Source organism: Rhinopithecus bieti, unplaced genomic scaffold (genome assembly GCF_001698545.2).
Source record: "Rhinopithecus bieti isolate Rb0 unplaced genomic scaffold, ASM169854v2 scaffold_19285, whole genome shotgun sequence".
Lineage (NCBI taxonomy): Eukaryota > Metazoa > Chordata > Mammalia > Primates > Cercopithecidae > Rhinopithecus > Rhinopithecus bieti.
This window is the reverse complement of record NW_016809495.1, coordinates 54,088-79,162: the sequence shown is the minus strand read 5'-3', so window position 1 is coordinate 79,162 and position 25,075 is coordinate 54,088. Positions and strand designations below refer to the sequence as shown.

At 34.6% G+C, this 25,075-nt stretch overlaps 1 protein-coding gene across 1 annotated transcript in view; it reads right to left on the bottom strand.

Annotated features, from left to right (window-relative positions):
* MDGA2 (MAM domain containing glycosylphosphatidylinositol anchor 2) overlaps positions 1 to 24,661 on the bottom strand; it is a 391,758-nt gene extending 367,097 nt beyond the window's left edge. The window contains exon 1 of the mRNA XM_017889604.1: positions 24,475 to 24,661. Within this exon, the coding sequence (XP_017745093.1) occupies positions 24,475 to 24,661 (187 nt within the window). The remainder of the gene's footprint in view (positions 1 to 24,474) is intronic.
* Positions 24,662 to 25,075: the final 414 nt, after the last annotated feature.

The window sequence follows — 25,075 nt, the reverse complement described above, 5'->3', positions numbered from 1 at the left end:
TATTATCCCTTTGCACAAGAGGAATAGTAAATTCTCATTCAACTAGGTTAACTGGACCCTTGGGCCCTCTCTAGGAAGCACAGTTTCAAGATAAGCACTTAGATCTGACAAAATAAAGCAATCAGCTAATAATAAACCAGGAAACAATAATAAAACTATAGTATTGAACTGAAGATTCAGATAAAGGAATGCCACAGAGATATGATGCTTTAAGTTATCCTAGAATTACAATTAGGAAGTTAAGTGAATCTCAATCTCTCTCTTTCTCTCTCACTCTCTCTTTCCCTGTCATAACTTTGCAAGATTATTACTATTATATTTGTTTATAAAAATAGGAAATCTGATTTTAAGGATACTTCATGCCTTTCTCACAGCCATTTAGCCAAAAAATGTAGACAGGACCAAATGCATTGTTTGTGTTCTCCATTACAATGTATCATTTTCTTACTTATTTTATATATTCTGGAATAATTGTATTATTAATGTATTTGATATAAATGCAAGTTCTCACTTTTTCTCTCCTCTGCATTAAGGTACAATTGTCATATTTAGGCATAAAATTCAGTGTATCTGTTAAATAATGATAGTACGTATTCTATTTAAAACCAGTGGCATAAAAATTTTTCTTCATTCAACTTCAAATTATATTCTTTTCATGCACACTTTACTTATATTTCAAGTTTCAATGATTGTATTTTGTTCTTTTAGTTTCCATCAAGGTTGGCAATACTTTTTAGATTTATTTAACTACCATGAAAAGCATCCTCTTTCAACAAAATTATTAATAATATTGCTATTCTACTAGAAAATAGAGAAAATATTCTTAAAACTCCAAGGAGCACTCTTAAGCCCTTAAATTATTTAAAATTTGCAAATACCTTTTATTAAAATATGAAGACATTAAGGCCCATCAGCTACTACATCTCAATGCAGGGAGTGTTGGATGTGTTTGATGAACTGGTTTTATTGGGCCATGGGAAAATGATAAAGAATTAATACAGGCTTACATCTACAAAGTTTAATCATCTTCCTATTAAGGTTTCTTTTGATATTCAAATCAAGAAATAACCTGGTGATGTGAAAAAAATGAAAGTCATATAAAAAGAGGTAAGTTCAAACAGTTCATTGACTTTTGTTGTGTATCTTAAATAGAAATTCAAAATGCTATTGCAACAGAGATTTAAAATTTGCTTAAGTTGGTAACTGACAATTGAAAGTCAGAAAGGCAGCTGAGGAATTTATAGATTACATATTCCCTTCAATCTGTGGATAACATCTTCAGTGCCTGAGAAGTGCATTTAGAGAAAGTCATCTAAAACCATGCCTAATAAAGAAAATAATTAAAAGCCACATTTGAAATAAAGTTAAAACTGACACAAAGAGAAAATGCAGCAAATTATGATTTTTGAGCATTCTAGTATCGACTAATTTTAATTTCATTTACATTTTAAATATATCCTATTTTGGCACTTACTCCAGGCATTTAGTCATATATACATATATATCACTACTTAAATAGTAAGCTTATAAGGAAGAATTTTCAAAACAAAGAGACATTTATATAACGACCTGGTAATCTACTTAATTTGTAAGAATATTGCAGTCATTTTAAAAAAGTGTTTTCTGCTTTTAGTTACTTGTTTTCAGGGAAAATGGAACTAGAATACCTTAAAATAAGCTAAATAATTTTCCCTTGAGTTGTAAAATTTATGTAAAGCACCAAACACATTGTATGAAGCAACTGGTACTCATTAAACGTATTATAGGAGAGCATAAGTAGCTGTAGTAGTAATAGTATGCAGGTTCTCAGTGATAAGAACCCTGGGATGAAGAAATCGTTATTTCCATTTATTATTTAAGAGAATGATGAAGAGGTTTTAAATACTTTAAGATTAAACAACTTCTAAGCATTGGAGCCAGAATTTTAAGTACTAGCTGCTTCCTAAGCTTATACTTTTTGCAGTGATTTAACACTACCCACTAACTTTATATAACATCAGGTCCCACAACCTACATTATAATATAAACAGATGAATAGTGGCATAACCCTAAAAAGTTAATGTATAAGAACTTCACATTTTAAGAAGTTAAAAATTATTTCATTATTTAAAAGTATCTTCTCAATTTAGGATTCATGCAGCATCATTTACAACATAGGCATTATTTTTCTTAATTTTAGGTTCAAAGAGTATGTGTAGGTTTGTTACACAGGTAAACTGTGTGTTGCTGAGGCTTGGTATACGAATGAACCTATCACCAAGGTAGTGAGCCTAATACCCAATAGGTAGCCTTCCAATGCACACCCTCCTCCCCACTCTCTACCCTCAAGCAGTCCCCAGTCTATCGTTCCCTTCTTTGTGTCCATGTATATTCAGTGTTTAGCTGCCACTTATAAGTGAAAATATGCAGTATTTGGTTTTCTGTTCCTGTGTTAGTTCACTTCAGATAATGGTCTCCAGTTGCATTGATGTTGAGGCAAAGGACACGATTTCATTATTTTGTATGACTGCATAGTATTCCATGCTGTATATGTACCACATTTTCCTTATCCAATCCACCATTGATGGACATCTAGGTTGATTCCACGTCTTTGATACTGTGAATAGTTCTGTGATGAACACAAGAGTGCATGTGTCTATTTTTATAATACATAAAACATATTTCTAAGGGTTAATTGCTGCTATTGACTGAATTTTTATGTTCCCTCAAAATTTATATGTTGAAATCTTTTTTTTTTTTTTTTTTTTTTGAGACAGAGTCTCACTCTGTCGCCCAGGCTGGAGTGCAGTTGCCGGATCTCGGCTTACTGCAAGCTCCGCCTCCCGGGTTTACGCCATTCTCCTGCCTCAGCCTCCCGAGTAGCTGGGACTACAGGCGCCCGCCACCTCGCCCGGCTAGTTTTTTGTATTTTGTAGTAGAGACGGGGTTTCACCGGGTTAGCCAGGATGGTCTCGATCTCCTGACCTTGTGATCCGCCCGTCTCGGCCTCCCAAAGTGCTGGGATTAAAGGCTTGAGCCACCGCGCCCGGCCCTATATGTTGAAATCTTAACCCCAAATGATATGGTATCTGGAGGTGGAGCCCTTGGTCAACAATTAGGTAATGAGTGTGGAAGCCTTACGAATCGGATTAGTATCCTTTTAAGAGATAGATCCTTGCTGTCACTCTCTGTTCTCCACCATGTGAAGACAAAGCAAGAAGACAGCCATCTGCAAAGCAGAAAGTGCTCCGTGGCTCACCAGATACCATATCTTCCAGCACCTTCATCTTGGACTTCCCAGGCTCCAGAACTGCAAGAAATAAATGTTTGATATTTATGCCGCCCAGTCATCTATGGTATTATAATAGTAGCTTGATTGACTAAGACAACTGTCCCTCAAGAATTATCATATATTCTATACTACTTGATTCTTGAATAAAGAATATTATTATCAGGGTCTTTATTTTTAAAGTAGATATGAGTCCTTTGAATTTAAGTACTTTTTAGTATTTGCAACCTCAAGCAATATTTAGCACGACAATTGCCATGACTTAATAATGAATGATTTCTAGAATTCTTTTAAGTAATACGTGAGATATAGTGGAGTCAGCCAAGAAATTTCAGTGAGGTGAAGTGGTGAGGAAATGATTAAAAAAAAAAAAAAATCTTGGGAAACTATTGTTCTGCATTTACAAATAGGAAAAGAATTGTATAGGCGAGAAAATAACTGTGAAAAGTGGCTAGTAAGAATAATTCCTAGCAGGCAACGGTGGGCTAAGCCTGTAATCCCAGGCATTTGGGAACTGGAGATGGCGGAGTCACGGAGGTCAGGAGATCGGAGCCCATCTGACTAACCCGTGAAACTCCATCTCTACTAAAAAAAAACGAAAAAAAAAAAAAAAAAATACCCGGGCGAGTGGCGGTGCCTGAGTCCCAGCACTTCGGAGCTGAGGCAGGAGAAGGCGTAACTGGAGGCGGAGCTTGCAGTGAGGCTGAGATCCGGCCACTCCTCCAGCCTGGGGGACAGAGCGAGACTGGCGTCTCAAAAAAAAAAAAAAAAAAAAAAATTCCTGGTTTAGAATCACATTCACTGCCATACTGGCCAAGCACGACCACACACAGTAAATATAGAATACTATAGTTAGATAAATAATATATAATAATATAATTATACTATTATTTTATAATAATTATAATAATTGATTAATTTACAATAGTATAAATATTATAATATATATGTTGAGAAGTTGATATCATATAGCGAAATCATACTAATCACTTGAGATTATTTTAGCCTAAAATAAAACAATCATATATTAATGTGTTGTCAATGATATGCTTTAAAGCAACAAGAATTATTTTTTTTAACTCAGACATGTTTGTCAGAAATGTTCTTGTTGATGAATTTGAAACAACAAGATTAGAAAAAAGTACCATAGGCTGGGCACGGTCGCTCACACCTGTAATCCCAGAACTTTGGGAGGCCGAGGCGGGCAGATTACAAGGTCAGGGGTTCCAGACCAGCTTGACAAACAAGGTGAAACCCCATCTCTGCTAAAAATACAAAAATTAGCCGGCGTGGTGGCGCGTGCCTGCAATCCTAGCTTCTCAGGAGGCCGAGGTAGGAGAATCGCGTGAACTTGGGAGGCAGAGGTTGCAGCGAGCCAAGACTGTGCCACTGAACTCCAGCCTGGGCGACAGAGCTAGACTTCACCTCAAAAAAAAAAAAAAAAAAGATCTATTCATAGCCATACAATTATATCTCTAGCTACAGATATGTGCATATGTGCAATGTATGTATTGTCTTCATATATATGCATTGAATTACTTTTATGTGACCTAGTCCAAAACAAACTGGTCAAAACAATAATTTGTTTAAAATAGATCAAATGGTTAGTTTTTACTTTTTAAAATTCAGCTAGTGATATCCACTTTAACTTGCTTAAAAAAATGATTGAGGGCTGGACGCAGTGGCTCACGCCTGTAATCCCAGCTCTTTGGGAGGCCAAGGCGGGTGGATCACGGGGTCAGGAGATCGAGACCATCCTGGCTAACACAGTGAAACCCTGTCTCTACTAAAAATACAAAAAATTAACTGGGCGTAGTGGCAGGCGCCTGTACTCCCAGCTACTCAGGATGCTGAGGAAGGAGAATGGTATGAACCCGGGAGGCAGAGTTTGCAGTGAGCCGAAATCGTGCCACTGCACTCCAGCCTGGGTGACAGAACGAGACTCCGTTTCAAAAAAAAAAAAATTGATAAAATGATAGGATGAGTACTAGCTATAAATGAATAAAATTATGATGAAAAGATTGCAATGATGCTATGAATATTCTGTTAAAGCTTTCAACCAGATTCATTTATTTTATTTAGCAATGTTTTAAAATTTTATTTTATATGTCTTTTATTTTAAAGAGAATTAATTAGACATTTGGATGAAGAACAAACTCTCAAAATGATTGAAAGAGATGTGATGAATAATTTTATGTGTCAATTTGCCTAGGTTATGGTGCCCATTTGCCTGGTCAAACATTAATACTTGGAAGTTATTGTTTAGATGTGACTATATCTTAATCAATAAATGTTGAATAAAACATATTATTTTTAACAATGTGAACAAGCTTCAAGTTGAAAACTTTAAGAACAGAGACTGAGGTTTCCAGAAAAGAAGAAATTCTCTCCAAGACTGCACTATAAAAACTCTGCCTAAGTTTCCATCCTGCTGCTTTGTGAAATTAGGATTCAAGACTGAAACATTAATTCTTACCTAAATTTCCATCCTACTGACCTGCCTTACAAATTTCAGACTTGTCAGCTCCCACAATTGTGGGAGCCAATTTCTTAAAATAAATCTCCTCTCTCCCTCTCCTTCTCTCTCTCTATACATGTATATGTCATATATATAATTTGAAATAGTATTTTTACATCTGATTTTTTAAATAAAGACACATAAAACTTGATGTCTAGGTAACTTCCCATCTTCCAATTCAACATTCCAAAATTTTAGCTATTTATCCTAGGAACACTATTTCTTTAATTCAACAAAACATTATGACAAAGTTAAAGTGAGCATCTCTGAAAGAATAATAATAAAATGAGTTTTTAAAATATTCACTTTCTACTAATTTTTTGGTTTCACTAATTTGTCGCTTTGAAATCATAAACTCATCAGAAATGAAGATTGTAGTAAAATGTCAGTGCTAGAGTGGACCTGAGAAAAACGTCTTCCAACTCCCTCATTTCAAAGTGATTGTTGCTCTGAGGTCATACAAATAACATAACAGGATGAAGTCTACCAATAAGGTACTACATTGATATCATACTCAAAGAAAAACAATCATACATTATGTGGAATAAATATTAACAATAAGCAGACAGGTATTTATTACATAATTGACAAAAGATAAGGACAGTTTCTTCCTCCCCCTTTTTTTCAGCTTACAGAATAGTAATTCAGATCAATTTGTAAAGAATGTAAATATGAATTTGATTCTCAGAAGTTTTAGAACAACATAATGTATGACATTTCTACTTCATTGCAAGTTTTGGCTTAAATGGCTGACCAGTGGTAAAAAGCATCCTTAAGTAAATTTAAAAATATAAAACCATAATACGGATCTCAGTAATACAAAACACAGATAATATTTATAAGAACCCAGAAATAATACATAAACCAAATGCAATGAATAAGGGTAAATGAAAGAAAAAATTAGGAGACTGAAACAAAAAGACAGCTGATAATAGAGAAGAAATGGAAAAGAAAACAGAATACATGCTTCATATATATATATTTTTTTACTTATGTTTTATATGTTTATATATGTTTATTCTATATAGTAATAAGGATGACCAAAGAATGAAAAAGGAAGAAAGAACATAATAGTAGAGAAGCCTTAGCAAAAAAAAATCAATTGTTACCACCATATATAGCATTTTAAATTTATTTTTTGCTAAAGTAAAATGTAATCAAATGCAATAATAGAGCTAAAATAATTAGAAATATTTATTGAAGACAGAACAGAATGAACAAAACAATTTAAAAGAATATCATATTTCTAAAACTATTCTCTTTTTATAGAATAAATCTGTTTCATTGGAGGCAATCAAGAGTTTAATGCCATAATCAATATATCACACTAGTTTTTCATTACGCATATATGCAACCACTTTCCTTTTTCTATTTTTATTGCATTATCTGCTAGTTTACCTACTCCATCAACTTCTTGAGGAACACTTTTCACCTGGTTTATAACCCCTCTCTCTTACATGATTCCTGCTATGGAATGCTGTGATTTCAATATCCGCATCAATACTATATCCATCCTCACTAGCTCCATATTCCCTAATACCCTCTACTGAAAGGACAGTCACTTCCATTTCACTTTGGCAACACTCTCACAAAATTATTACCTAGACCTTAAGATCACACAAAGACATCCTAGCTCTGAAATTATAAATCCAGATGGTTCTCCCTTCTACCTCGGCCTACAATCTCCTGTTCTTTCTCTGTCTTGCCTGGTGCACCTACTCATCAACCTGACTGAAGCCTTAGTGCTGTTTCACAAACCTCTTTCCTCCAAATAAATGGCATGTCCTCTGTTTCACAATAATTGTTTCAAATATGTAGAATTCTCTTCAGACTTCTAACCCAGCTGTTCCTCACATTCTCACCAAAATAACTTACTTTCTATTTTGGTGTCTCAAAATGGACAACAGACACAAACTCCTTCAACTTCCTAGCCACTGCCAGCCTACTTTATCTGTTTTTCTATTTCCTTCTTATCTACCTTTGTATTACAAAGTAAGATAATTTTTCCTAAAGTTATCTGAGTTTTTATTCCAGTCCCTCCGGATTCTCAATTCCATCAAATATCCTCTCTGCTTTACATCAATTATCTTTCTTCCCACTCATCATCTGTAAAATGGGACTTGTATATATTTAATGAATTATGTGATATATGTAAAGCACTTGACACATGTACAGTACATATTAAACACTATGAAATGTTATCTTTTAGTGTTAGTAGAGTACCAGTAGTGATATAATTTTAACATACATGAAGTCTTTTACACCTACATATAAACAAATTAAATATGACATATCCCACTCCCTCTTCCTTTCACTCCTACTCTTTCTTCTTAACATCCTTTCATTGAGTTCTTACCATGTCATTCACCATTTTAAACCTTTCTATAGTTGTAAAACTTAAAATCCTTATAATGGCCTTAACACTTTTGGGGGCAAATAGCAAGTACTTGATTAATGTTAGTAAAAGTAGTTGTGATGATTAGATAATAAAAACAACTGTATAGATAGATATCATCATTGTCCTTTGATAAGGAGCTAAGTAAACTGCCCAAGGCTAAAGGTGGAGATGTATGCTTCCAATTAGATTAACTCATTGACACATTGGCTTAACAATCCCTACCCTTGGAAGATTTCCACTAACTTCCTGATTTATTTTTTTTTTAAAAGGGCCTCTTATCAGGCACCAACCCATGTGAAGGTCACAATGCTGTCAATGACAACAATCCTTCTTAGAGCTTTTGTCTCCTATAACCCTAGCATGCCATTTGTCAATAGGAATTAAGAGCTGACCTTCCTGAGTTCTGACTTTGTGTCAGCCATTGAACCAATAACTATACAGGCCCTGACTAATTTTATCCTTACAGCAATTCTATAAGAGACAAATTGTTATTATTGTCTCCATTTTACAATGAGCAGCATTTAGTTGCATGAGCTTCCAACAGTGAAAATATCTGGATCATATGGTGATAAAAAAAAAAGTGACAAAGTGTAAATCCAGGATGAGAAGCCAGCAACTTGGCTCATGTTTGTACTCACAATGGTGCTCTAATGACCTCAGTGCCCAAGTTAGTAGCACATAATACTGAATACATGCTTGTGGGACAAATGTTTATGCTATAGAATTAATATAACACATAGCTAAATACAATGTTAAGGAAGCTCTTTGAAATATTGGAAAATAACTTTTCTCTCCAGTTTTGGTGTTTTAAATGCCTAAAAAGAGCTTCCAATCCTCACGTTCAATTTGAAGCTAAAGGATTTGTGTTCACAGTGTTAACATATACCGAGACATTAAAAAAGGAGAAGAAGAGTAAAAGCAATTACAGATCCTATCACGAACACTACCTGGGCACTCTGCAGTTACAGGAATCTAGGTATTTCTTATGTGGATATAACAAGGTAGAGGCATTTCATTAATCTAATATTTGGCCCTAGTTTCCCCAAAGAGATCACTCTTTTAAAAATACATTTATAGGTGTTCAGGGTGAAGGTAAAGCTGGGAGGTCGGGAGGGAAGGCCTATCAGGGCCTAAAGAAGCGGAATGCTATTTGTCATGACATGGGAGTTGATGACAGATGGGGAAAGAGATTTGTTGAAAGGAAGAAGGAAGGAGAAGCATGCAGGGATGAACGGTGCCAGGAAGACAGAGAATGTTTGAATACACTGAGGGAACACAAGAAACTAGGATCAATGATTCCATCAGGTCCAGGTAAAGCTTTTAGTATGGCTAGGAGCCTCAATCGTATGTGGACAATTTTCAGTTAAGTCTGCTGGGCTCATGGAAGCTTGGTGGTAGTGGAATTTTGGTGTGAAAACAAATGGCACCATGCTTTATGGTTGGCCCAAGCAAGACTGCACAGTGATAGAGAAAGAGAAATAGAAGCCCAGGAGGCAGAGGGCTTTGTGAACCAGGGTAATTTTCAGAAACCCTGGGGGAAGACTTTCGACAGTGTTAAAATGACACACCCAGTTTTGATTCAAGAGATTTGGGCTTAGACCAAAAGTCTCCAAATGTCTTAAATCACAAGAGATTAGGATACACAACCAGAGTTAAAACCCACAATGTGGTTTCAGAGCTAGGAGAAGGAAACTTCTCCGAAAATACTTCCTGAGGATACACTCTAATTGCAACAGAGCAGATAAATGTCTTTGGGGCCTTTAGGCAAGTTAAGAGAGGTGGTGAGATCTGACAGGTGTCAATAAGAAAAATTAGAGTTGGCACACAATAATATTTAGAAAAGTACAAAGACGAAAAATTCAAACAGAATTAGAAATGAGCACATACATAGTGGGCATTTTGAAAGGGCTATACAATCTTAATTGAAAGGCTTGTTAATTAATTTTTTATGCCCACTAACACTGGAGTCATTCCACCTTGTTTTATCCAGCAGTTACAGTCAATATTACCAGTATTACCATTCTTGTCTTAGAACAACACCACATGTTTAACTTACAAGAAAAGATATATGGTAGACAAAGCTGAATGGAAATGAACTTATTGTGGAGAGAAAATAAAGCAGCAACAATTTAGTAAAATTATTTTATTATAAAGTTATGCAGAAAATGTGTAATTTATGCATATATGTCTTTCAAGTAAAATAAAACACAAATTCAATGGGAAAGGAAATCCTGAAATAGAAGTGAAAACTGAAATCTTCTCTGTCAAAAGGTTAATGCACTTACTGAAAAGTATATAATAATCAGTTACTTCATTTTAGGTATATTTCGCATTCTCTTCTAAACTAGAGTACAGAAACTATATTCATGGGTTTTTAAAAAATATTATCTCATTCCTCTAATTCCCATTGGGTGCGACACCCTTCTTCATACCTAGTATTATTCTATTAACAGTAGAACTTCAAAAAGTTGTGCTCACTGAATGAATTAGCTTGTTGACAACAGTTTAGAACAGTTCAGACTCATAGCGAACTTGTTATTCATTATGTTATTAATAAAACATGTTATTTGCTAAATAATATGCTGAAAAGGAAAATGTGCTAGTTTTCTATTTCTAATGTTGAGTTCTTCTACTACCAACATTATATATTTCAAGACAATTTTACTATATACCAATTGTGGGTATATAGTTACAAGATTTAATTTCTAATTCCTACTTTTTGCCAACAACATGCTGTGAAGATTTAAAATTGGAGTGGCCTAAGTCACAAATGTAGAAAACAGGGCTTCTATTGATTGCTTTCTCTCTCTCAGCTCCTTCATCATTCACACATATACTAGCAAATCTTTTTCAAATGACAAATGATATATATAGATAGATACATAACATACATATATAGTTTGTTTCTGTCTGTAAGTGCATACATGTGTTTGTGTGTGTGTATATATTTGTGCATATGTATGTGTGTGTGTATATATATGTGCATATGTATGCATATATATGTAGCCCCATTCTCCCTGTTGGAAAAATACCTCCCTCTCATCTAGACTTGCTAAGTCAACTCTTTCTTGACAACTTCAACACTTCCTTTGATCATGATGGTCTTTAGTGACTATTTATTCCCCTCAACTTCTGTAATACCTCTTCCTTATGCTTATGATCTTATGTCTATTCTTACTTCTCAAAGAGTCTACAATTTATTATTGGGTAGATAATATGCTTTATACATTTTAATATCTCCAAGCCTAGTGGGTATTCAGAAAATGTTTATCGGTATATTAAAATTATTTAGAACTGTTCTTAGAAAAAGAAAGTAAATATATGTTAATTAGAGGTATATTTTCCTTCCATACTACAAAACACCCTCAAAATCTTCATTCTAGATGATTTCTGCTTAATGTGAAATATCCTTTCAACAGAAAAAAAAAGTTCATAAAGAATCTAAAACTTTTGCAAATGATTAAGGATGTTTCATCCAATTTCTTCATTTAGAAAGGAAAAAACAAGCTTAGACCTAGAAAAGTTAAGTAAGTCTCTTTGTTAAATTCACAATTTTGCAAGTCTGAGAGCTAACACAAGAAGAAATGGAACCATGATCTTCTAATTTTAGCTTAGCATTTCAGCTACTACAAGAAGTATCTTAACTCTGCTATGCTGGATTCTACTCTCTCTGATGATATAACCATGCTGGTTCTGTTTACCACTGTGTTCTCAGCACTGAGTCACACAAAATCTGCCACACAGAAGTCATTTGATAATTGTTTGTTGAATGAATACTGAATGCTTCACTATATACTCTACCATATGAAGTAGAATTTTACTCCCACAAAAGGCACTATTCAAAAGCATTGTTTTGCGGATCTCAGTCTCACATTGAAAATACTGCTGTTCATAGAAAAAAGAAAGGACATGGTTAAATTCTAACTCTGGGTTTTCCAACCAAAACATACTGCCCCTTCAGAGAACTGCCATTAAGATTATTAGTCACTTGCTCTCTTTTCCATAATATACATATGGACACATGCCATCATGTCTTTGCCTGGATGCTTGTTTTGAGGAAATTTATAAGAACACAGTTTTTAAGCAGTAAGTTATTGTAATCACTGGGAATGAGTGATCACAGACTTTAATGTAAAACATATAGAGAAGCCAGGCCTGGTGGCTCATGCCTGTAATCCCAGCACTTTGGGAAGCAGAGGCAGCAGAATCTCTTGAGACCAGGAGTTTGAGATTAGCCTGATTAATAGAGTGAGACCTCGTCTGCACAAAAAGAAAAAAAAAATTAAAAAATTAAAAAATAGCCAGGCATGTTGGCACCTGCCTGTAGTCCCAGCTACTCAAGAGGCTGTGGTGGAAAGATTGCTTGAGCCCAAGATTTAAAGGTTGCAGTAAGCTAGGATCACTCCACTGCACGTTGGCTCTGTCTCAAAAATAAATATAAAATAAAATAAAATAAGTATATAGGTAGGGCTTGGTGCGGTGGCTCACACCTGTAATCCCAGCACTTTAGGAGATTGAGGCGGGAGGATTGCTTGAGGCCAGGAGTTCAAGACCAAACTGGGCAATATGGCAAGAATCAGTCTCTACAAAAAACTAGTAAATTAGCCAGCCATGGCAGTGTGCACCTGGAGTCCTAGCTACTCAGGAGGCTGAGGTGAGAGGATCACTTGAGCCCAGAAGTTCGAGGATGCAGTGAGCTGTTATCGCACCACCGCACTCCAGCCTTGGCAACAGAGTGAGATCTTGTCCTAAAAAATGGAGAGAGGATAGATAGATGGATGGATAGATAGATGACTGATAGACTATTTCTTAGAATTCAGAAATCAGAAAAGAAAACCCACAAGTCTAAGGAAGGATGAAGATAAAAATTCAAATGCACATTTTAAAAGAGGTAACATCTAGCAGTTTGATTTTATCTCCAATGCCCTTTAGTCATTAAGCAACACATGTTTCTCATACCCTATTATAAGTCTGTCACTGAGTTGTTCATTTGGACATAGTTAGGGTAAATAATGACATAAGGTGACCTCCACTCTGTAGGAGTTTACAAGACCTTTGGGAGAACAGAATATATAGCTATGAAAATGGGGGTCAAGAAGCATGATAGAGGATAGGTAAGGCCAAAGGATGTTGCTTTAGGAGGATGAGGAATTAAATTTCAATACAACAGGAGAAAAAATAAGCAGAGGGGCTTGGATTTTTTAAAATCAAAAACATAGAAAGAATGTAAATTTCTAGCAGCAAGTAGTGTGATGAGCATTGAATTTAAGGAAGATTCATCTGGCAATAATATGTAGAATAAATTTAAGGAGTGAACTATTATTGAGGGAGAGGTCTGCTGGGAGGTCTTTTGTAGGAACCAGGTGTGAAGTGATGAGAGACCGGAATAAGATAGTGGAAGTGGGAATAGAAAATGGAATTTGTTCCCTTTTCTCTATTTTAGCTCATTCTGAAAACTGGAAAATATTTCTAAAAGCTGTTTTTCACATGTTCCCTTCTACATTTAGAATACAGCGCTTAGGGATGGACACCTGAAAACGTTTGAAACAAACCCTTTCATTTATTTCATTCATAGCCATCTGGATGTCTTGATTGCATATCTGCCTCAGCGTTACCTCATGAAACAGGGATTTTTATATTCTAAGCCTGGTGACAAACTCAAGAGATCATGAATAAAAACACTGCAGTGCCCTCTAGTAGGGTGCAGAAATTTGCACTTCACTTTCAGTTTAAGAGATTGAAAGTAGGCTGCTTTTCAGATATTTCAGTATTTCATGGATCAATCACACCAGTATGTTTCAGAAGCTAAGACATATTAAATTTTTCCCTCTATCAAGAGAGAACAGAGCTAAGTTTTTGAAAATATCAAGTATCGAAGCAAGGTCAGATGTATTCTCTGATACCCTTCTCAAGAATCATTTCCTTCAATTGTCAAAGGGAAAAAATAAAATAAACTCTTGCCTTAAAGTTGGAGGTAGAAATAATTTTAAGTTTAAAGAGCTTCTTATTTTGTATGAATCTCATGGCTTTTTTACTCTCTAGGAGAATCCTTCCACCTTATCCTATAACACCAGTCAACAATGGGTATTTCAAATTACTTGACCTGACTTGGTATAGACCAAATAGCAAAAGCAAAGGTGGCCAGGTTTTCTTGAAACTGTTATAAATTTAAATTTGATAATACAGTGTATTCTGAATACATTCAGAGAAAGTATGGCCTCAAGTGCTAAATAATTAAGTAAGCAATAATTTACCTTTCAAACTTTTACTTTATCTTCTGTGTGACTCAGAATTTGGACTTTAAAATACATGGGGAAAAAAACACATTAAACATCCTCTCTTTTTTATATTCAAACCATTTTATTAGCTCACTTTACTGGTACAAATTATATTCCTTCTCCAAACATTTTATTTTATTTTATTTTAATGAAATGTGTATGCAATACAGAGTTGACGATAGCAGACTTTGCCCTTAGGAAGAAAGCTAGATTCAGAGGGCTCCATGGACTGCCTGGAAATCAGAACACTGGATGCCAATCTCCATTCTCTGGCTGACTCAGCAGGAGCATCTGCCTGCCGCTTAACCTTTGGCTAGGGAATCCCACCCAGACCGTGGTCTGTGTTCTTAAGGGCCTTTTATTCAGTTTAACCATAGATTTACCTCTTTTAAATGACAAAATGTATAAATAATTTTTAGATGAAAGAGAACCTTTACGAAATTTAGATGTGAACATTTTAAAAGATATCTTGGTAACAATAAGAGCAAAAGTATAAACACAGTCACACATTCAAACAGCCTTCTATCTTTACGAAAAACACTACGAGCTTTCACTACAAACGTATTCCTGAGAATATGTTTGCTCAGGAATGGATAGTTTTTACCAGGGTAACAACCTAGAAATTAAATGCAGACTGATATAATGATTATATCCATTTATTTAATTCCTTAACATATTTAGTAAGAGTGTTTTCTAAGGAATGTCACACATCACTTTTCCCTTAGTACTTTTGATATGTAAATAAATTTTGTAGACTTACCTAATTTTTAACCAAAATACTTTTAAGTCCAGTTTTCATGTCTCCAACTGATCATAAGATTCTACAGGGCAAAAGCCCCGTATTTTTGTTTTATCTCTCACCAGTAGTACAAGTAGAGGGTTTTTCATATTGTAGGTCATCAGTTAATATTGCAAACTGAGACTAACTGAAGTGGCCTTCCCAGCTCTCCAGCTCAGAGGGCTAATAGAATGCCTGAGATTTTCAGAATCAGGTTGAATGAGGGACCTAAAGGCAGTAGGAACAGGTGCAGAGCAACTGAGGGAAAGCTACCGATTGCCATTCTGATTGTGTATTTGTAAGATTCAGGAATATTCAGTAGGTGCTCTTTGAATGCATCTTAAGAGGGTGCATTTGACCAGTACTGAATGGATAATAATTGAGATAGGACTAAACTGATTTAAAAGTAATTCTTCTCTAACGTCCTCTGAATAAGAATCAGTAAACAGGTATGTAATAGGATTTTTGACAAAGCTCTTTTATTAGGAACTCTAACACTATTTGGAAATTAGACTGATTGTTTGTCCCACTTGTAAATAACACTGATAAGCAAGCACTCCATCAGTATAATTCAGAAAATTGTGAAATCCTGTCTCAAATTTTATTAATAGGGCAATTTGTATGACAGCAACTCATTTTAATAAGCATTTTAATTGCCACATCAAACATTATTAAGACCTTCCAAACCCAAGACTGATGTTTTGGGAGGATGGGTGGTGGGTAAGAAAATTATGCTTAATAGGATTTACATAAAGGATTGTTTTTTTTTTTTTTTCTCCAGGGTTTGTCATGTTTCCAGAATTCCCATTAGTCATTCTAGCAGTTTCCCTAAACTTTTCTGTCCAAAAATCATGTTGATGGTTCCACTAAAAATAAACTCATTGTCAATAATATTTTGCTGCTTGCTTTATAATTCTTTCTAACACAGGTAAATTGTACTTGTAGAATAAACTGATAATGTTATACTAATCTCCCAGGTGAAAACATAATAAATCTATCAGACAAGGACCAAAAATATCACTGCTTGTTCTGAACATAATGAAATGCAGGCATCTACCTAAGTGACACTAAAGTAGGGGATATGCTCCAGAAATAAGAATGCTTACAACATGTTTAATGGATATTGGAAAAGATTTGTCTCATGTGTGAACAGTGTCTGCACACATAAAAACTTATTAAGCTAATGCCTCTCAGTCTAATTTCTTTTTGAATTAAAAATAAGTTGTAATCAAACCCTAACCTTTAAAGTCATATGACCTCTATTACCCTATGAACCACACAGTCATGGCTAAGAATAAGTGAAAAGATTAGATGAACACACTCTTAGAAAATTGTTTAAATGTCCTCAAAAATCTAAAGGTAACAAATATATTTGGGAATAAGCACATCAAATTCTATAACACCATTTTTTTTTCTACCTAAGATATACTCTTTCTTCCTCCAAAGATAGATTTTAGGGTTCTCAATAAGTGGCCATTGCTTCTTAGAGAGGACAAATGAAGCAGTATCAGTATTCGGATAATGCTGATTCTCATCAGTAGTTCTACAGTTATGAAATTACAGTTGCAGGGGCTGGGCACAAGTGGCTCATGCCTGTAATCCCAACACTTTGGACTGCTTGAGGCCAGGCATTTGAGACCAGCGTGAGCAACACAGCAAGACCCCACCATGCATGCCTGTAGTCCTAGCTACTCAGGAGCCTGAGGCAGGAGGATCCCTTGAGCCCAGGAGTCCAAGGTTACAGTGAGCTATGATTGCACTGCTGCACTGGAGCCTAGGGAACAGAGCAAACCCTGTCTCTAAAAAAAAAATAAAAATAAAAAGTTACAGTTTATTTATTTTGCATCTTACATAAATGGCAGATCATCATTCATATGGTAAAACACATTGGCAGTAAAAGTTCAACATAATTATGACATAACTAACAGTCTTTCAATTTAAGCTCTCATTTCTCCTCCGAACCCACCATCTTAACCATTAGTCCCTAAACTCTGTGGGATTATTCTCCCTTATTTTGTGCCTTTAATCAAATTTCTCACCCATTAAAAGATATCTTTGGCCTTCCCCACTACTCTGTTAAGAATGGTGAGGGGTCTGACATTTTCCCTATTTGCTGGCTAATATGTTAGCCTGCCACAGTTTCATGGATGCTAACTGAAAACACAAGACTCCTGAGTCTGAGAGAAATGACCTCATTACTGAAGCCTCAAAAGTACGTGCTTCCTGTTTTCATAGGTTTTCCTGCCTTAATTTTCATAGGGACAATGTGTTGGGCAGCCCAGGTGAATGCCATACACACCACTGGTTTTTGACACAGCTAAGGGACCCTGAGCTCAGGAAGCTCCCCATCTTATAAAGGTCCTGTAAGAAAGCCTGATAATAAAGATATTATCTTTACTATCCTGGTCAGGAAACAAATCTGCCCTCTTCCCTAACGGCAGACACGATCTCTATTGCTCAAGGCTGTTTGTTACACAAGCACTCTTGAAAAAGAGAGTACCGGACACAAGCTGTCAAAAGATGTGTAGAAATGTCAGGGAGAATTCTTTCAAAACCCATCCTTAAAACTGCAATGTAAATCCTACTTCTTTCATAAGAGGCCACAGTAACCTTTTACTTCCAGCACTATATTTTCAGGGTCATTAGCATATCATTCACTGTTGTGTGGCATAATTTATGTTACTAACCTTATTATTTAACATTTGTAAACCATTTAAATAAATTAAATTTTCACTTTGTCTTCTTAAGTAGTTTAGACTCACTGAAGGTACAAATTATTTAATAAGTTCCTTTTTAGCCCCACAAAATTCAGTGGAGCTATATTTTGAATACCTACTCATGTAATGTAAAAGTCAAAGTTATTTTAAAATATTTTATTCTAAACAACATGTAAGAAAATTGTAGTGGAAATTCACCTAAAGAGTTTTATTCTAAAAGTTTAGAAGAAAATTAGTTATCAGAATGTAGCACCAACATTCCCTGTGCTATTTGCCTATCTTTTATATAGGAGATAATATGCTTTTAGTCAACTTTATTTGGTGTCAAATATCAAAGAATACCAATTCTTATGAATAAATAAAGTGTGAATATAAATCTAGTTTTAAGTTTTGAATTAATAATGATCTGCTAAAATTTGGAATGAAATCGGTTTTGACTTCAGGGAGCTCAATAACAAGAATCTCCAAGGTAAAATCTTCAAATCTATATTTTATTAATTTTAAAAAAATCAAACTATGCAAGTGCAGTTTTAAAAGCCAAATAATGATACATCAAACAACCTTAGGCATTTCCAGTACCCAGAGGCAACCTTTTCTAATGTATCTCTTAACTACTTATGAATGGTTTTGCCTTCATATTTTTAAGTGTTGAACTATTTATAGACTTATTTTTCATTTTCATATTGTCTTGCTGATTTCTTCATATAGAAAGGAAGCATTTAACTCTTATACTAACCTTCCCTCATCCGCTATATATTTATAGCATGCTTGTGGTTAAATCAAGTGTTGTTATTATGACTACGCAAGCAATGTTTACAGCTGAACCTTGTAGTATATTTGGATTACATTTCATTTCATAAAGTTTCTTACATTCCCTTAATAACTCACATTTTGTATACTCAATTTTGTTTCCAACTATCATTACCATATTATTAAGCTTTCCATGATAATTCATCTCTAAAATATCAGGTAAGCATCATTATTCCAGCTTCAATCTGTCCTGGTTGCTTCTGAAGCTCAATGTATGACAAGCTTCTATTGTCATGCCATCCTGCTTCCTTATCATTCTGAGATTAAATTCAGTATTTTCCTATCCATAGCCTCCTATTTTGGGGATGATATTTCTTTCTTTTTTGTTTACTTCTTAGTTTTGGAGGAAAATAGATAAAAGTAGTATCCTCAGCAAGGGTACATTAGCAAAAAAAATTGAAATCTTATAGGTCTAAAATGTCTTTCTTCTTCTTTGATATTCGAAAAAAAATAGCCTGGCTGTACAGAAGATTCTAGTTGAAATAATTTTCTTCAGAATTTCAAAAGCTTTACTCAGTTGCCTTCTAGCCCCAGATTTCCATTGTGCAGACCTGTGCCATTTTGATTCCTAATTTTGTATATGTGAGCATTTTGGAAAAAATAAAAACTCTTTGGACATTTTTAAGATCTTCGGTTTTTTCCCAATGTTTTGAAGTTGTATGCTGATAAGTGCACTGGTGAAGATTTTATTTATTCCATTGTGTTGAGGATCCAGCGATAGCTTTATAATTAAAAACATATGTTCAACTATGATAGGAAATTCTTAACTAAAAAAAAAAACTTCACTTTGACTCTGTTTGGAACTCTTATTATTAAAATGTTAGATCTGCTAGATTAACACGAATTTTCTTATCTTCTTTCTTATGTAGTATCCACTTGATTGTAAAATTTTGTTTTACTGTTTTATTTTCCAGCCCTTCCACTGTTTTATGTTATCACTTTTAATATTGTAAGAGCTATTTTATATTCTCTGAAAGTCCCTTGTTTGTGTTTTCCTGTTCTTGTTACATGAATGCAGTATTTTCCTTTTTTTTCTGAGACTACTAATTGTATTAGTCCGTTTTCATACCGCTATAAAAAACTGCCCAAGACTGGGTAATTCATGAAAGAAAGAAGTTTAATTGATTCACAGTTCAGCATGATTGAGGAGACCTCAGTAAACTTACAATCACGGCGGAAGGCAAAGTGGAAGCAAGGCACCTTCTTCGCAAGGCGGTAGTGCTGAGCACAGAAGGGAAAGAGCCCCTCTTTAGCTAGTAGTCACCTTCTTCACAAAGAAAGGTGCCGAGCGAAGTGAGGAAGAATCCCTCATAAAACCATCAGATCTCATGAGAACTCATTCACTATCGGGAGACACCCGCATGAGTCAATTACTTCCACCTGGTCTCTCCTTTGACACGTGGAGATTATGGGGCTTACAATTCAAGATGAGATTTGTGTGAGTATGGAGGAAACTATGTTCAGACACTCAGAAGACACTCAGAAGCAATTTCCCCCAACCAAAAACAATTGTAATTTTGATCTGAAATATTTTGATTTGTAATTTTGATCTGAAATAACAAGCTTTTGATCTGAAATATTTGCATAAATAACCAAATCAGATTTGGGAAAGAAATTTAAGTCACTGTGTGGTTATAAAATCTAACAGCCTATAAATATATTTTACCCATAAATTATATTTCCTAAAACTCTTGTGAATGCTTTTACAATTTCTTAAATGATAAATTATAGGTCTATAAATTGAGGAACATGATGTATAATAATTTTTCAACTGTATTCTTGATTAACATAGTAAAAATTGCATGTGGTAGTTCTTTTAATAAAAATCTATATGCTTAATTATTTTTATCTAAATGGAAATTTTAGGAAAAAATTATTGGTGGAAAAAGGTCTCCAATAGGAGATTCATAAAAACTTTTCTTCAAAGTGATAAAAATGGGTTAATATAAGCGTATTACAAGATTCCAAATATCAGCTCTAAAGAAAAGTATCTCATTTTATAATTTATTCACCATGTGTTTAATTCCTTCCCTGAAACTACCATTTCCTCATCAAATAAGACTGGTTAGCACGTAATTTTATTTTAGGAAGTTTTTTGCTCTAAAGTTAGAAAGGTTGTATCAGAACCATGGGATTTAAATGAGAGATAACCCATTTTCCACTATCCATTTTCACTATTATAAAACTCTCTAAGACTACTGATGCATTACATCAATATCTACATTATGTGTTATTTTTTTTTATTTATTTTTTATTTTTTATTTATTTTTTTTTTTTCGGAGTCTCGCTCTGTCGCCCGGGCTGGAGTGCAGTGGCCGGATCTCAGCTCACTGCAAGCTCCGCCTCCCGGGTTTACGCCATTCTCCTGCCTCAGCCTCCCGAGTAGCTGGGACTACAGGCGCCCGCCACCTCGCCCGGCTAGATTTGTGTATTTTTTTAGTAGAGACGGGGTTTCACCATGTTAGCCAGGATGGTCTCGATCTCCCAACCTCGTGATCCGCCCGTCTCGGCCTCCCAAAGTGCTGGGATTACAGGCTTGAGCCACCGCGCCCGGCCTACATTATGTGTTATTATACATCAACAGATTATGGGGCACAGATAATATTAGAGATAATATTTTACAAGGGATTCAAGAATAAATTCTAACATTATTAATTATTATTTTTGGTAAATCCAAGTCATAGTCTGCCTCAGCTTGGTGTTGTAAAAATATTTTTTACTGCTGATTTTGCATGAGTGTATTTTGTTTTTATGCATATCCTGTTTCCAAGTTCTACTGATGGTGATGAAAGTGCCACATGTGAAATCAGTTTAGAAAAAGAAACAGAAACCTACAATGCAGTGGATGATTTTAAAGGTAAGATTCCAAACAGAAAAAAAAGTCCTATTTTTTTTTTTAGCATTTCCTAAAATAGTTAAAGCGAAAGTACCTGAAATAAATTAAGTCATTCACCTGCTTGTAGTTTATATAAATGAGTATCTATTCGACTAAGCTGTCCAACATCCAATCAAAATTAGAGCACAAATAAATCTTAAGGATTACAATTCAAATTTAGACACCAACATTGCCAAATTTAAACATAACATGAATACACTAGTCATGTCTTTATCAGCAATGATAAAGTTTTAAATTATAGAAATTCAGGTAGAGAAAATGTACTTGAACCGAGAAACTCTGGTCTTCAGTCAAGGTTGTATTTGGAGCACATGAACTCCTTAGATAGGTCTAGAGATCTCTGTTGTTAAGTGTTCTTATCACTCAAAGCATGTTTGAAAATTTACTATCTGAAGGAATTCATTTATTCAAGCCCTCAAAAATAGGCACAACTACTTTAAATGTATGTTTACATCCACAGAGTAGAAAGAGCTCTGGCGCTAAAGGTAAGGCATTCTCTGGGAAATTGATATTAGAAAGATGTCATGTTTATTTATAGAGTATGGAACTTAACATCATGTTATTTTCTCAAATGGTACAATTTTAGACAGCTTGTTAATAAATCCTAGCCACCAAACATGTACTGAAAATAGAACTTCAACATGATATGCATCACAGTGATATTTCACTGAAATAACATAAAACGAGATGCTTGTCAAGTCGAGGTTGCATGAGAAAACCCCAAAGGAATTCAAAGAAGAGGAAGGTAACAAAACAAATGTCTTCAGGCATGGTTGAATGGAAGAGGAGTCAGACTTTAAAAGGCTAGCAGGGTTTGGGAAACCTGGAGAGAACAGTGCTATTATTTCCAGTAAGGTGTGCAATATGAATAAGATACTCAGGCACAACCCAGTCTGCAGAGCAAGAGATATGAGCAGGTAGAAAGGAGAAGGGATAATGGAGACTAGCAATGAAAAGGCTTTCTAGTAAAACGAAAAGAGAAAATATTTTTTAAGTCTCTAAAATGTGAATTTCCCCTTTATATTTAACTTGTTAACCCAGCAATACGATTTTTAAACTATCAGACCTATCGTAGAAACGCAAGCCAAAATTCCATATTCAAAATCTTTGGAGTATGTGTTTCAGAAATTTTCAGATTTTAGAAAGGTAATATAGTATACATGCCATCTATTATATAATACATTCAGCTGGATCTTTGGTTATATTGTGTAATCAAACACATTTCCTGGGCAAAACGTGATTATTCAAAGTCTGGTAAATAAAGAGTGTAAAGCTTTTTTCTACTTTTCTATTCAAGTCACTTCAGGTCAAATTTTGACACCACACTAGCTAACATCAAGTTTTGCTTACAAAAGTTACAAATAAAACATACCCACTGGTTTTCAGAATTTTTTAGATTTTAGAATTGTGTTTAAGGTATTGAAGAGGTGTATTTTAAAATTTAATGACCTAAACTACAATAACTAAAAGAGCAGAAGTATGTACTCTACACTATTATATTACAAAAAGTATTCAATTCTGTAAATTAAACTTAATCTAATTTAAAATTGCATATGAACAAAAACACTGAAAATATTTGGTCAGGAAAATGGAAGCCAGGGGCTATATTATTTTGGGTAGTATACAGGTATGGTCAACCTGTGCACCCACAATAAGGAAAGGGTGGTACAGGGGATGAAGGTTTCCAAATTATGCTGAGGGATGAGGGGGAAGGTGCCTTAGGAAATAGAAGATACCAGAGAGGATGAAACAAGGATTTCTCGCCCATCCTTTCCAAAAGGAAAGCAGGTATCTGAATGTGGAAAGTAAATTCCAAGTGCTGCTTTATCACCCACTTCTCAGTCATCTGAATAACTAAATGAGATTCAGCAGAGCATCTCACAAATAGACCATGTATAATTTCAAGCCCCTTCCTAACTATGTAACATCCTATCCTGCACTGAAAGAAAGGAAAGGGAAAAGAAAGGAAGATAAGCAGAAAAACAACATCCTCTCACTTGTTACTTATGTCTAAATTACTTTAAGAAAAGAAAATAATTACCTTACACTAGAGACTTAAAATTAAAATGCAAATTCTTGTAAAACATAATGAAGTGATAGAAAAACCTGGGCAAAAGACCAAATTAAATGTAGGCCTTTGCTTTGTTTCAGTGGGGAAATAAGTTAGGAGACCAAAAAGATTTAAAATATTATCATCAAGAGCAAAATGTAGGAAAATGAGACTAAGAACAAAAATAAATCAACAAACACTTTTCAGGTGGCACAGCACTGTCCAGGGTTGGTGCTGATTACTTTTAACAGAGTTGACCAAAAGCAGACTATACGTAGAGATTTTTGGTCATTTACAGGCCAATTCATAATGCTCTGTTTGTATGATGTATATTTAAAAAAAAAAAAAAAAAAAAGAATAGCTGTATTCACATGTAGGTAAAATTCACAAACATAAGTTAAAGAATATACAGCATGATCCTATTTTAATAAAAATATAAAAATGCATGTATATATGTATATATAAAGATAAAAAACGTATACATTAAAACACTAGTTATTGGTGGGATTACCCATGGTTATTGTCTTCTTGTTAATGTTGTTCCTAAGTGTTCTACAATGAATATATATTATATCATAGAAGTTATGAAGGTTTCTAGTGAAGATTCCTTTCTTCAGGGATGTTTTAAGGGAGCTATCATTATTTTACAGTTTTCATTCTCAACTAAACAGAACTCTACGTTTTTTGAGAAAACCATAGACTTGTAGGACAAAAGAAATCCATACTAGGCTTAATTATAGTTTTCTGGAAAATTTACTTACAGTATACATCCACTCTGATTGACTTTATCGCTGGGGACCCCAAGCCATTCTCTGCTTTACAGTAATACCGGCCTCCTTGGTGTCGCTGAATATTTGTAATCCTCAAAGTCTCATTGAAGACACTTGAGTCTTGGAATCTGTCAGAGGCACTTCCTGCTGTTTTGGTCCACCTGATCTGAGCAAGCATCAACAAAGATTGTTACTTTAGGTTGGTTTCCCCACAGATAAATCAAATAGCAATCACTCATTTGAAGAGTTTGCATTTAGAACTGCTGCATTGCCTCTCCCATCAAATTATTGAAAAAAAATTAAGGTTTACAGACACGATAGAATTTTAAAAAATTTAATGTAATGTCATCATTGTACAGTGTATGTAATTTGAATTCAATTGCATAGAATTCATCAATTGCCTAATCAGTGTGGAGGGCAATATAAATTATAACATAAAGGGAGTTAAATATCAGTAGTACATTGAAACTACAGATTAACTTTTCTTTTGTTGGACATTTAAATTTGTTTTCATATTTTCCAAACCTTGTAAGATTATTTTACTTATTTAGTCCAAGTAGGTTCTCATTTTATTTTGGATTTGCCTCATTCT